The 15766-nt window shown below is 33.9% G+C and overlaps 1 protein-coding gene across 3 annotated transcripts in view; it reads left to right on the top strand.

Moving 5' to 3' along the window:
- CYLC1 (cylicin 1) overlaps positions 1 to 15398 on the top strand; it is a 48949-nt gene extending 33551 nt beyond the window's left edge. For all 3 annotated transcript variants that reach the window (XM_054471877.2, XM_054471878.2, XM_054471879.2), the window contains 2 exons: positions 971 to 2698; positions 15250 to 15398. In XM_054471877.2, coding sequence (XP_054327852.1) covers positions 971 to 2698; positions 15250 to 15282 — 1761 coding nt within the window. In that variant the 3' untranslated portion in view covers positions 15283 to 15398. The remainder of the gene's footprint in view (positions 1 to 970; positions 2699 to 15249) is intronic.
- Positions 15399 to 15766: the final 368 nt, after the last annotated feature.

Below are 15766 nucleotides of genomic sequence, written 5' to 3' on the forward strand. Positions count from 1 at the left end.
TACAAAATATGAAATTCAGGAGACTTGATATTAAGAGATTCAAGATTTCTACTGTTTTTCTAAAGTCGAGTTATCCTATCAATTAGCAAAAGGAAAAATAAGCATATATAGGTCACCTATTATGATATCAAACAATTTTTAAAGCATCTCCCAGAGCAAAGTTACAGTCAATGCATTTATTCAAGTGTCATTTATTACATTTTTAGTGATCCAACTTTCATGCTTCTCTTCAGGTCATCTTTTAATTCCATATTACCATTTGCTTGTTGGCACCTCTACTGAATAATTGAGGGAAAATAAGAAGTAATTTTAAAATCAGTCTTTATGGTTATTTATGACTACAAGATTTGGCAAATATTTGGGTGAGAGTTGAAAATAAATTACACCACTGCTGCACAAGTTAATGTGAATCAAGCACTGTTTATTTCATTCAGTTTATGTCTTTGTTTCTTTGTTTTTGTGCAGTGCAGTTGGGGTCACAGACTCTCAATTTGACAAGACACTTTAAAAGCAGGAGTAGAAATTAGGCTAGGGTTTTACAACTATTACAGGAACTGTCATAACAAACTTCAAGTGGATCAGTTTATTTCTGATTTAACTTGGGGATAAACAGTGTTCAATATTTTCCAAAAGTTTCTCCCCATATAGAAGTCCCAAAAGCCTACTGTTGGTTTTTGAGGACAAGTCCTGGAATGTCATGAGTCACTGTGGGCCTGCTCTAATCTCAATATGAATCATTAATAGAATCATAAAATTCCCACTAAAGTCATTTTATTTCCAAAGTGGAGTTATGTGTCTCTTTCTGTCTCTCTCTTTCACACACACACACACACACACACACACAACCTTGAAAGAGAAAAAAAAACTAAGTTTAAATAGATGGTTAATAAAAATATTAACTTTTTTATGTTTCAATATAGAAAGATAAAACTCTTTCACAAATGCTTATTATTCTAACCAATCTTTTCAGAGACATGACAGAAGAAAACTAGAGGAAGGCCAGAAACCAGCTCATATATGGATAAGGCATTCTTTAAGAAAAATTTTGCAATGGCCACCTATTTACACAGCTGCCAGGGAACAGACTCCATTCAGACATCTTTATACTTCCAAAACCCATCTTAAGAAAGCAGAATATAAAAAGTCCAAAGATGAAAAAGGAGGAACACCTTTGAAGAAAGATTCTAAGAAAAAAGGAGGCTCATATGCAACAAATCCAGAATCCAAGCAAATAGTAGAAGAGGAGAAAACTAAAAGACAAAATGAGGCAGATAAAACTCCCTTAAAATCATCACATAAAAATGAGCCATCCAAGAAGTCAAAATCCAGTTCAGAAAGAAATCCAGAATCCCAAAATTCTAAGACAGTCTCAAAAAATTGTTCACAAAAATATAAGAAAGATTCAAAGAATTCCAAGAAGACAAACACTGAATTCCTACATACAAAGAACAATCCAAAGAAAGATTTGAAGAGGTCAAAGACTAGTAATGATGCCATATCAGAGATTTGCTCAGAAAATAGTTTAAATGTTGATTTCCTCATGTTAGTGGGACAGTCTGATGATGAATCCATAAATTTTGATGTATGGTTAAGGAATTACTCACAGAATAATTCAAAGAAGCCTACAAAGAAGGACACAAAAAAGAATGCAAAGAAAAGCTCTGATGCTGAATCTGAAGACTCAAAGGATGCTAAGAAAGATTCAAAGAAAGTTAAGAAAAATGTCCAGAAAGATGACAAGAAAAAGGATGTAAAGAAGGACACAGAGTCTACTGATGCTGAATCTGGAGACTCAAATGATGAAAGGAAAGATGCAAAGAAGGATAAGAAAAAATTAAAGAAAGATGACAAGAAAAAGGACACAAAGAAGTACCCAGAGTCTACTGATACTGAATCAGGAGATGAAAAGGATGCAATAAATGATTCAAGAAAGTTGAAGAAAGCTTCAAAGAATGATGACAAGAAAAAGGATGCAAAGGAAATTACAGTCTCCACTGATTCTGAATCTGAACTGGAGTCAAAGAAGAGTCAGAAAGATGAAAAAAAGTATAAAAAAGATTCAAAGATAGATAATAAAAAGTCTGTCAAGAATGATGAAGAGTCTTCTGATGCTGACTCTGAACCGAAAGGAGATTCAAAAAAGGGTAAAAAGGATGAAAAGAAGGGGAAGAAAGATTCAAAGAAAGATGACAAAAAGAAGGATGCAAAGAAAAATGCAGAATCTACTGAAACGGAATCTGATTTGGAGTTAAAGAAGGACAAGAAAGACTCAAAGGAAAAGAAAGGTTCAAAGAAACATGTCAAGAAGGATGCAAGGAAGGACACAGAGTCTACTGATGCTGAATTTGATGAATCTTCCAAGACAGGCTTTAAAACATCTACAAAAATCAAAGGTTCAGATACTGAATCTGAAGAGTCACTATATAAACCTGGGGCTAAGAAGAAAATTGATGAATCAGATGGCACATCTGCAAATTCAAAGATGGAAGGACTGGAATTAAAGAGAGGATTCAGAATGTTATCCAAAAAGACTACATTCAAGGAAAAAGGGGAAAAAGCAAGTACAGGTAGAGTTCCTCCATCAAGAGAAAGACCACCACTCCCTGCTTGTGAGCCTTCTCTACCATCACCAAAGGTCAGACGTCTTTGTTGGTGCAAGATGCCTCCTCCACCTCCAAAACAAAGATATGCTCCTTTGGTAAGTTTACTACTGTTTTATATTTAGGCTGAAATGCATATAAAATGAAAGACTTTTTAAAGTTTAAATTTATGTTTTCTCCAGATTATAGTTATCTTTTACTAGAATATTGACAACTTTGTGACTCAAAGGTAAGAAAAATAAAGAATACCTCACAAGGATGCAAAATACTGCAAAAAAGTTATAAATTTAAGAGAATAGAAATTATTTGGACTGGAGAAGAGAGAAATGACTTGCAATTTAAGAAAACATGTGAAGTTATGTATAAAGGTCATTTTGCAAAAAAAAAAAAAAGTGGTTAAGTTTTAGACTTGGAAAAGAACAAAAATGAAAATTGACTAAAGCTTCTACAGGGGCAGTTTTAAGCAAGATATAAAGACATTTTCTGAGAAGTTGCTGAATACAGTAAAAGCTAGATTAACCAAAATTCATACATAGCAGGTGGAATACATGCCAAGATTCAACTATGCAAAAAAATTAAATTATTTAATCCATATCTCAAGTGGATTTTTATGAGCCCTCATTATAACTGATATCAGGAAACAAAAGTTAACTTTTCAGAAATAACTATATCTTCTCTAATTTATAAATCTCATGTTAACTTTATCTATTAGGAGGTAAATACTCTGTCAACTTAAAGCTGCTACTTCTCTCATCCAGGAGACTCCCTTCAATCCCTTCCCCAAAAGTCTGATTGTAAGGGAAAGCATAAATAGACATATTACATTAGACAGAGGAGTTCTGGATTAGTTCTCACACTGCTGATAAAGATATACCTGAGACTGAGCAATTTACAAAAGAAAGAGGTTTAATTAGACTCACGGTTCCACGTTTCTGGGGAGGCCTCTCAATCATGGCAGAAGGCAAGGAGGAGCAAGTCACATCTTACTTGGATGGCAGCAGGCAAAGAGAGCTTGTGCAGAGAAACTCCCGTTTTTAAAACCATCAGATCTTTTGAGATTCATTCACTATCACAAGAACAGTGTAGGAAAGACCTGCCCCCATAATTCAATCACTTTCCACTGGGCTCCTCCCACGATATGTGTGAATTGTGGAGGTTACAATTCAAGATGAGACTTGGGTGGGGACACAGCCAAACCACATCAAGTCCCTATTCTACATGTTTCCTCCCTTTCTGTCTCTATGATTTTTGGTTGGGTGTAACTCATTTACATGATTTCTGGGCATCAACCTTTGTTTCCTATGCTTGCATGGTATTCATTGTTTATTCTAAGCATGGTAGGACTGCTGCCCTCTGACCTGTTAAACTCAGGGCTTCTGTATATATGGCTAGTTCTTGACCCTAAACTTCTCATTTTCATTAATTTCCTCCTCCCTTTCTTCTCCTCATTTCTCCTCTTTGTCACCTTCTTGTTCTTCTAACTCAAGAAATTTATATTTCCTCTTTTAGGCTCAGAGAGATCTATTTGATCTTATATTCCAAATATTTTCTATCTTTGGTTTATAATAAAACTTTACATATGTACATCAATTTACTCCTCATATATTAATATTTTTGGAAGATAAAAACACCTTTTATCACTCTCAGAAAGCCTGAGTTTCAAGTCTAGCTTTCTCCCAGCAGACCCCAAAACTCTGCTTTGAGACTCAAAGTTGATTAATGACCCCCTTGCTTTAGGTGATATCTTCTCTCTCCACCAGATTGAGTTAATGGATGGCTAGCCACTAGTGTGACAACACTTATAAGAAATAAAAGTACATTGGGGAATAATTTTTAAGATAAATAAGAAGAAAGACTCCCAAATAGCTAGACTCTTTTCCACAGGCAGTTTTTAGGAAAAGTAAATAAAATATAAGAAAATAATTGAATACAAGGATTAATTTTAATTAAAAAAAATCTTTCAGGGTATGTTCTAGGCTTGTACAATTCATGACAAGTCTCTTTAATAAACTTCCATATGCATTGCCACCATTCAGTTAGGCTTTTCTATCTCTACTACTCCACTGAAACTTTGCCTTTAAAGGTTACCAAATACCTTCTTGTGGCCATATCTATAGGCTTTTCCTCCTTCCTCATCTTATTTCATAATTCAACAGCATTTAAACTAACCTCTCTGTCTGGAAATACTTGCATTACTTCACTTCTATGACTGTGCTCTCCTGTCTTTATTTCTACATACTGGTAGCTTTTAACCACCTTTATTGTATCCTTCTCTGCCTCATTATTAAAAATTGGAATGATCCTGTCTTTGTCCTGGACACTCTTTATTTACAGTCCTCCCTTTGTGAGTTTATAGTGTTAAATGGCTTTAAATATTACCTATGTATTGATGATTCCAAAATTAATATCTCCAGTTATGACCTTCCAATTGAGCTCCAAAATCTCTCCAGCCACTTACTTGAAATCTCCACTATAGTATCTATTGGGCATCTCATACTTAAAATGTTTAAATAATACTTTTAACCCCACACTAAATTCTATTCCTCCCTTAGCTGTCTTCATCTTATCAGATGGCACCACCATCCAGCCAGTTGAATTTTTTAAGCCTGGACATAATCTCTTTCTCACTTCTTTTTCTCACCCTACACAGGTAATCAATCAGCAAGACTTATTTACTCTACCTCCAAAATATATCCCGACTGAGTCCACTTTCCTTATCTCCATTACTACCACCTTCATTGCTCCAGTCATCACCATCATTAGCATCTAGCTATCCATTAACTCATTATGTTGCCCAGGCTGGTCTTGAACTCCTGGGCTCAAGCAATCTTCCAGCCTTGGCTTCCCAAAGTGCTGGGATTGTAGGTGTGAGCCACCATGCCTGGCAGAATAAAATTTCTTACCCTAGCTTCCAGTGTCTACAATCTTTAGCCCCTACCCATTTTTCACCATAATCATGTAGCACTTTTTCTCTTTTCTCTTGTCATCTAGCCAAACTGGCATTCTTTTTGTTTCTCATAAACACCAAGATTGTTTCCTTGCAAAGCCTTTTCGTGTGCTGTTTCCTCTGATTGGAATATTCCTCCCACAGATCTTTGCATGTCTATTCCTTTTCATTATTTCGTTTTTCAGCTTAAGTGTTCTCTTTAGAGAAGCCTTCCCTGACTACCTTACTTTATGTTACCCTCTCCTCCACCACTATGCAGTCACCCTCCGAACACTGCATCATACATTATTTGGCTTCACCGAATTTATATTTATCTAAAATTATATTTTATTCATTTGTTTGTTAATTATATTCACCATCAGAATTCAGGTTCTATGCAGGCAGTGAATCTCGCCTGTTTTTTCATATATATATATATATATTTATATATATATATATATATTTCATATATGTCCACAGATTCAAAAACAGCACCTAGATATATGAAAATATATATGTTAATATATGTCCACAAATTCAAAAACAGCATCTATGTTATATTTAGTTGGTTGAGAATTTGGTCCCTCTAAAGAGCTACATATCACAGTAGGAGACATTCGGATATCCCTTTTTCCAAGCATTTTTACTCTAGATATGTCATTAAAACAAATATTTTTTTAAGTGAGGGTAGTCACAAAAATGTACTTTACATTCTAATTGGATGTCTGGAAGAGAATACCTATGTATCCTGCTCAATTGTGTATGGGGAACTTATGAACAAACTTTGTTATTGAATCTTATGGAGTTTTCTCCTTCCTTTCCTTTTTTTTTTTTTTTTTTTTTTATAATATGGGCTTGAAGAGTGATGGCTTTTCTCCTTTTCTCCTCCACTGGAGTCCTAGTGATTCTCACAGTAGCACATAAGCACATAAGAACCACATAAGCAGTGCTGTGTTTCAGGGTCAGCACTGTTTACACTCCTGTATTAAGATTATTTACATTTGATATTGTGTTTATAAATCTTAGCAATATTCTCAAACGTAAGTGAAGAATTCTTTATATTCCAGATGCTAAGGTAGAAAAGTAGGGTGTTATGTTTAGGATGTTTTGTTTTCCATTCTGTATGTGTATATATAATCTTTATTAACAAAAATACAAATACAACAACAGAAACAATATAAAATATGTAAAGAAAAGCTAATCATTTAGATCCTCATGTCCACTTTCTGATGCCATATCTCCCTATTTTCTCATCTTCTAGAGGTAAACAATGTTAGCAGCCTGGGGTCCATTTTTCTCTCTTAAACCATTTCCTTGTACAAGCAAATGTAAGGAGGGAGAGAGAGAGGGAGAGGGAATTACGTAATTTGTTTTGACCAAAATACAATCATGCACATGTAGTAAAGTACAACTTATTTTCTCACTTGACAATATCATGGTCATCCATATAAGTCGTTAGACATACATCTATTGTTATTGTTCTTATTTCCAACTTGCTTATGAAAACACACACAGAATTTTATGTGTCAATACCATACATTCTGATTTGTTTTCCTTCCATCTTTTAAGTTTTTATTTTTGCTTATCTCTCTACTTCTCATTCCCACTTTCACCCATCGCTTTTTTTCTCCTTTCTAGGTAACACTTATCAACAACTTACTATGTTTCATTCCATACTTCTCTCTAAGGTTCACTTTATCATATCAAACATTCAAACACACACAGACACATACACACACACACACACGCACACAGTGGTAGCATCTGGCAGCAGGAGAGAAAGTGTATGGCAGCTGGGAGCAGGAGGAAGTGAGGTTTTCTTATTGTTTCATTTAAAAATAAAGAAATAATACATACTTCTTTGCATCTTGGTCAGCAATAGTTGTTACAGCTCCTCCTAACTTTTGCCATTCTAATGGATGCATAATGATATCTCATTGGTACTTTAATTTGCATTCTCCTAAGTGCTAGTTTGTTTAAATATCTTTTGAATGTTTGTCATGCCATAGGTTTGATCTTTTGAGAATTATTTCTTTGTATTCTTTGTCCATTTTTCACACGGGTTATTTGTATGTTTCTTGCATTTATTAAAGTATCTTTGCATATTATAGGTATTACTCCTTCATCTGTCTTCCTTGTTGTATTTTCCCTAACTTTCATGTCTATTAATTATTTTGCAGTGTATTTTGCTGTGCACAAATGCTAAATTTTTACATAGTCAAATACATCTATAATTTATTTGGTTGTTTCTTGGCTGTCCATATTAGTGAAAATTATCTTCTCCACAGAGTAGTTTTTAACAGGGACTAAAACAAACAAAAACTAGTCCTTAGTAAATAATAAACTGTCATCGATGTCCAAATTGAGCATTGTGACACTCAAGGTTTTATTGTACTGAAATGAGGTAACAAAGGAGATGTCCTAATGTCTTTCCCAAAAGAATTAAATATGTTATTTGAAAAATCAAAAGTCCCATGCAAGTTGTATAATCTAGTGGCTACTGCATACAGCTTTGGAGTCAAATAGTTTGGATTTAAATCCTTGCTCTATCACTTACTAGCAGGATACTTTTCCCCAAAAGTATCTTTCTTAATCACTTGAAATATTATTTTTTCTCAAGTATAAAATGGGATATTAATAAGACCTTCCCTATAGGAAAATGAAACATGTAAGATGTTTAGTATATTATCTGCTATTTTATTATGCATATTCAGGGAGCACCACTCCTATCAACATCCCTCAAATAACAATGCATGTGGCTTTTAATTTCATCCAGGTTATATGAGCACAATGTAAAAGAAACCAATGTATTAGAACATGTTTAATTCAACAAACAAACCAATCAATATTTTTAACTGCCACCCTCTCCTCAATAAAATTAATTAATTGATAGCATATTTCATTTTCTAGGAGGAATTATCATTTTCTGAGCATGCAGAGGTTACATGACATTATGCTCAATACTGGGCAATTGATTAAAAAGCTTATCTTTCAATTTCTATAGTTAATTAGGAGTCAAAAGAAGACAGACTAAATAATCAGAAAACCCAAACTAAGGAGACTGCAAGTTGATTCACTGTTCCTATTCAAGGAAAGTGGGTGTTGTTGTCGTTGTTTTGTATTAAACTGGAAAGCACTTCAAGGAAGTACTTATTTCAGGTGAAATCAGTCAAAACGCAAATTGAAGTAAAACACATAAGAACTGTCGAACTTGGTTCACTTTATACTTTTTGTTTTTTTTTTCTGGGACACATGTTGCTTCATAATAAAATAAAGCAAGTAAATCCCTCTCTTATTCTGGGCCTGATTTCTCATCTCTAAAATGAGAAATTGAACTAGGTGAGCTGTAATTTCAAATTGTATGGCTAGCATAGTGGGATGAATTTGTCATTTCTTAGTTGTGCCTGCCTGAAGGATATAGGTCATATGTCTGCCCATAACAGTGATGGACTACGGATAGAATATGAGGCTAACCAGATAGTAGAAGTGACTGACACACTAGAGCACAAAAAAATAGTGGTAACATTGAATGGAAATTATTACCACAAGAAATTATTCTTAGGAGGATTCATGAATTATTGGGTACCACTGATTTCTAAACGTTTTTGAAACATTTTAGAGATCTTTGTACAATATATAATCATGACTGTGGAGGTCATTTATTTATGAAACTGTCATTACCTGATTTTTTTTTTTTTTTTTTTTTTTTTTTTTTTTTGAGACAGAGTCTCGTGCGGTCTTGGCTCCCTGCAACCTCCACCTCCCAGTTTCAAGCGACTCTCCTGCCTCAGCCTCCCGTGTAGCTGGGACTATAGGTGCCCACCACCATGCCCGGCTAATTTTTTATATTTTTAGTAGAGACAGGATTTCACCGTGTTAGCCAGGATGGTTTCGATCTCCTGACTTCGTGATCTGCCCACCTCAGCCTCCCAAAGTGCTGGGATTACAGGCGTGAGCCACCGCGCCCGGCCACCTGATTTTATCTATTAAAAAGAATACTGGAGTTGTTTTAATTTGAAGCCATCCCACTGTATTTGATAAAGTTACAGTCAAGTACCAGTGTAACTGAATGCCCCAGACAGACAGAAAGATATAAGTGCCTACTAATACGTTTCTGTTTTTATTTCCTCTGCTGGTTATTTCCATATCTCTGAAAAATATATTTATATGACTACTTTTCAATTTTACACATTTTCCATTGGTTTTCTTCCATAACAGAAAGATATAGGTTGTGTACATCATCCTCTCTTCTTCTCTCTAATTGGGTCCTATACTTGTTTTTAATATACTTGCCAATTACCTTTATAACATTAAATATGATATTTGTAACCTTTTTCCTACCCTTTTTCCCTACTTTTCTCTTCTGTTCTTCATTTCTGTACCTTTTCTTTAGTTCTTTTTTAAAAAGTGCTCTTTTAATAGTTCCCTGCAATGACCTTTCACTGAATATTATGGTCTTGTCTGTACCTACATTAACTTGTAATCTCTTGCCTTTATAAAAATTATGTCTCTTCCCTTAACTTCCCTGAGTTTCTACTATTGTGGTTTTCTTTCTTGCTACTACTTTTCTTTTTCCTCTTCTACTACTGTTTCCCTATCTTCAATTCTTGCACTTCTTCCTCTTCCTACATCCAACTCAAAGTTGTTTTCTATGGCTCAGTTATTAGACCTCAACTCTTCTCTATATACTCTAGGAGCATTAATCTACTACTATGGCTTAAATTTTCACTTATTTGTAGACATTTCAAACTGTATATCCGTAGACTATTTTCTCATCCTAAATCTTGTCTATTATCTCCTATATTCAAACACTTTCTAAGCTCCAAGAGATCAGAAAAAAATGAAATTTTTTAATTTCATTTTTAATTTAAATTTAATCCACCATTGGGGCCTTTTCTGTTATTCTGGTAAAGTCATTTGCAAATGAGAAATATAGTACCTAACCTACTCATTGTAACAAATTGTTCTTAGGTTCAAATATTAAAAAAAAGGTGTGAAAGGGTTTTATAAACGACAAATCATTATACAAATGTAAGACTTTATTACTACTATTACTGCCTTATGCCTTCATTTATATTACTCCTCTTTTTTCTTGCAATTGGTTTCTCCTTCTTCTCCAGTTGTCTTCTTCAAAGCTCAACTTTCCCTCAAAACACTGTAACACTTACATTGCTCTCTATTTGTTGGGTTGATATTAATACTGTGTTCTAATTCTTTCTAACTACTGTAACACTCAGAGTATCATTCTGCATGTAGAAGATGATTAACAACTATTTGTTGACTGATTAACTTAAAAGTTTGGCAATAAGTTAAAAGTTTATATTTGGAATTTTGTCATATTTAGGAGAATTATCAATCTTTATATCTATGTTTCATCTATCAATAAATATTCCTTGAGCAAATATTCTGTGTCAGGCACTGTTCAGATCAGTGAAGATATAAAATGCATGTCTATTTCTTCCAAGGAAGTTAAAGTTTTCATCTGGGGAATAAAAATTCTAGCAGCTTTTGTTTTAGTTGTCCTCTCTAAATAAAGTAACCTTCTCTGAAAATAGGAACACTCTAAATTTATACAAAACCAAGAAGCTTTACATTCTTTTCTCATCTGTGTAATTTGCTCAGTTATTATTATGATTGTACATTGTATCTATCTTCTGCTAAAAAGTAAGCTGCATGATGACAAAGCTCTTTAATTTGTTTACTAATGTATTTGAAATTCCCAAGAAAGTGGGCACTCAATATTTGTTGAAAAAGTGAATGTGGCATTTGTTAGAAGACTACCAAAAAATGAATGAAAGAATTTCTCGGCAGTTGTATAAACACAGCTGGAGCTAGGTAATATCAAAATTAAGTATGTTCAGTTCATAAATTATTTATTCATACCACAAAGCTGAAGTAATATTTCAGCTTGGTTATAAAAGATAAGCAAGATTTTGACAGAGACAATGGAGAAGTTTATATTCAAAAATTACCAACTAATTAAAAGCAGAACCAGTCTGTGAAATTATATTATGAGATGCAGTATTATAGCATGATGCCTAAGGGTGAAACTAACTGAAGGAGAAAACAGTTTACAGCCTAGAAGCCAGTCAAAGTGGATGGTGGGAGAAAGAGTTGGCAAGTGGCATGATAAGCATGATGACAGGCTAAGGGAAATAAAAGCAGCAGAGAATATTGTGATGCCTCTTCACAATAAGTTTTTTTTAGAGAAATGTTATTCATGTTCTTAGCCCACTTTTTGATGAGATTGTTTGGTTTTTTCCTTGTTGATTTGTTTGAATTTGGTGTAGATTCTGGATATTGTTCCTTTGTCAGATATATAGATTATGAAGAATCTCACTCTGTGGGTTGTTTGTTTACTCTGCTAACTGTTCCTTTTGCCATGCAAAAGCTCTGTAGTTTAATTAAGTCCCAGCTATTTGTCTTTGTTTTTATTTCGTTTGCTTTTGGGATCTTGGTCATAAATCCTTGCCTAAGCCCAATGTCTAGAAGGGTATTTCCAATGTTGTCTTATGGAATGTTTATAGTCTCACAAATAACCACTAAATAACTCATGTAACCAAACACCACCTGTTCCCCAATAACATATGGAAATAAAAAATAAAATAAAATAAAATAAAAAACAAATACTAAATTATAAAATAGGTGGGAGGAAGTTCTGGTTTGTTCTATGATATGATAACTTTTTGCTGCATTTTTAAATTGCATTCTTTGCAAATAATTTTTTTCCTATTTTTTACTGTGTTATTGTGTTGCTACTTTGCTGTGCCCAAGCATAGAAACTCCTTCATCACCAGCTGTGAGATTTGGTGTCTTCTTGTTGACCTCTGACTGTCAATATAATTTCTAATTCCAAACTCTGTCTTTTTTTTTCTTTATTATTATTATTATTATTATACTTTAGACTCTATGGTACCTGTGCACAACGTGCAGGTAAGTTACATATGTATACATGTGCCATGCTGGTGTGCTGCACTCAATGAGAACACATGGACACAGGAAGGGGAACAAACTCTGTCTTTCTTAGAAAATGTCTTATTTTCTAGACGTTACCCAAACACTTTCCTATATGGAAAAAAATTCTGCCACCTACTACCATTCTCTGAGCTATCAATCTAATTCCTCACTAAGGTATTAAGTTTAATTTTGGTTACACTTTCCATAATAACTATGGTTTAATCGAGGCCTCTAAAGATCTTAAACTCAAAATCTAAATGAATGAACTTTAAATGTTTGAATTTGGGGTAATGTGAAATGCTCTAGAATGTGACATTTCTAGTGCCTCTCCCAAATCACAATATACAGGTAGAAGTTATTCCACATATATTTAGGGATAAAACAAGCCAATGTTTTCTTTCAATTATTTCGGATACATAATGATATAGAAAAAAAGACTGAACTGTGAATCAAGAGTGTTATGATAATACATATTTCTGAGAATGAAAACAAGATCCGTATAATAAAAAAATCAAGAAATAGAAATAGATAATTTATACAGGAGGAAATAAATATGAGGCAAAATCATAAAAATATATTGACCATGGTTAGTAATCAGAACAACCCCAAGAGATCATTTTGCACCTAGTAATGCAACTATTATATATATATAAATCTTATGTATATTGACTATATCAATACATAAAATACAATTTTTATATGTATTGTATATATAAGATATATCTTACAACTGTTGAAGCTTCAGTGACAGCAGTACATTTATTCACTGCTGACTTCAGAAGGGGACCAATATAAACCAGCTTAACCTTCCTCTGGGCCTATACAGGAATATGTAGGAAGAGTCATAAATGGTAAAATAATATTTGACTCAATAATCCCACTCCTATAAATATAATAAAAAATTTTCAGAAGAAAATAAAAAGAAAAAACAAACTCTATGCATAAAGAACATGATTGCAATACTGTCTATAAGCGAAAAACTTTGGTATAAATGTATAATATATAAAATTATGTATGCTTATAAATTAATGTATATAATATATTTGCATAATGTATAAAATTAGAGGGGGGTTAGTAAGATCTGAAACAGATTAGTATGTATTCATTGAAATAATAATGATGGAGCCTAGGAAATTAGAGGGAAAAGTTTGTACTATAAGGCTAAGAGAAATAAGCAAGAAAAAATACTATGGGATGGCAACTAAACAGAAATCTTCATGTTTGTGGATAAAGAGTATGCATTAATATGCAAATCTGAAAATAATTTTGTTAATGTGGTGGAATTTGGGGTGAGTACAAGATATTTTAAATGTATTTTCATTTTTTACATTATATTTTTATTTTTAAAACTTCTTTTTTTTTTTTTTTTTTTAGATAATAGGCCTCTTTTTCTTTTTTAACATAAAATATAAATATGCTATTTTATGCCAGACTGGTAGAGGTTCCTATTTGTTGCCAAATGTTTCCATTAGTTCTTAGTGCATCTTGAGATACTGAGTGAGAATATGCGGTGTTTGGTTTTTTGTTCTTGCGATAGTTTACTGAGAATAATGATTTCCAGTTTCATCCATGTCCCTACAAAGGACATGAACTCATCATTTTTTATGGCTACATAGTATTCCATGGTGTATATGTGCCACATTTTCTTAATCCAGTCTATCATTGTTGGACATTTGGGTTGGTTCCAAGTCTTTGCTATTGTGAATAGTGCCGCAATAAACATACGTGTGCATGTGTCTTTATAGCAGCATGATTTATAGTCCTTTGGGTATATACCCAGTAATGGGATGGCTGGGTCAAATGGAATTTCTAGTTCTAGATCCCTGAGGAATCACCACACTGACTTCCACAAGGGTTGAACTAGTTTACATTCCCACCAACAGTGTAAAAGTGTTCCTATTTCTCCACATCCTCTCCAGCACCTGTTGTTTCCTGACTTTTTAATGATTGCCATTCTAACTGGTGTGAGATGGTATCTAGAAGGAAACCTAGGCATTACCATTCAGGACATAGGCATGGGCAAGGACTTCATGTCTAAAACACCAAGAGCAATGGCAACAAAAGCCAAAATTGACAAATGGGATCTAATTAAACTCAAGAGCTTCTGCACAGCAAAAGAAACTACCATCAGAGTGAACAGGCAACCTACAAAATGGGAGAAAATTTTCGCAACCTGCTCATCTGACAAAGGGCTAATATCCAGAATCTACAATGAACTCCAACAAATTTACAAGAAAAAAACAAACAACCCCATCAAAAAGTGGGCAAAGGACATGAACAGACACTTCTCAAAGGAAGACATTTATGCAGCCAAAAAACACATGAAAAAATGCTCACCATCACTGGCCATCAGGGAAATGCAAATCAAAACCACAATGAGATATTTTTAAAACTTCTAATCCATTAATGTAGTTGTGAAAGTTTAGGCTAATGGTGTAACATTGCTGGGCCTTGGCTCCTGTACAAACACTGATGGTTGGACTACCATTCAGTACTTCTCACTCTTCAGTGTCCATTAAGATTATTCAGGGAGCTTGTTGAATGTGCATATTGCTAGACTATATCTTCACAGATTTTGACTTGGTAGGTCTGGGGTGGAGACCAGGGATCTGCGTTTTTAATAAGAAATAATAAAAATGATATCCAAGTTCCCTTTCAACTATGACAGTCTGTGCTTTTGTGTGATCCCTACACACCATAGTTGTCTTGATTAATAGACAAATAAAGGCTTTCTTTTTATTTGCATTTTTCTACTTTGCTCCTCAGCCTGAAGCACCATGGATTCATAAGCTGCTTTAAAGAACAACTGAGCACTTGGTTTCACAGAATGGCCTTACCACAGTAAGCACCACCTACTCTCAAATGAGCATTTCTACCTCTGTGGAACTGAAATAAAAACAAGTCTTCCATGAGTATCAAGAGTTGCTTTTTTGCATATAATTTACAGAAGTGATTTATAGACATGTTTTTTTATTATTTATCAAATGTCTCAATTATTCAGACCAAAATAATTTAGCATTTTACCCCATGTTCTCAAGCTTCAGTCTGGAAACTATTTCTGAGTTTGGGTTCAAATGTACTCCGCTTCAATAGTCTTACTATATTTCATTAAATTTCTCTTTTACTTAGCATTCAAAATAAAAGTAAGTAGAGAATGAACGGGAGGAAGCAGATCTTCCACACCCTTAAGAGAAATAGAGAACTATACATAGATATTAACCCCTGACAAAAATTTTTTGTTTGACCAAACTTTCATCATGCTCCTGAACCATCTCCTAGGCCT

The sequence above is a fragment of the Pongo pygmaeus genome, chromosome X (assembly GCF_028885625.2).
Source record: "Pongo pygmaeus isolate AG05252 chromosome X, NHGRI_mPonPyg2-v2.0_pri, whole genome shotgun sequence".
Taxonomy (NCBI): Eukaryota; Metazoa; Chordata; class Mammalia; order Primates; family Hominidae; genus Pongo; species Pongo pygmaeus.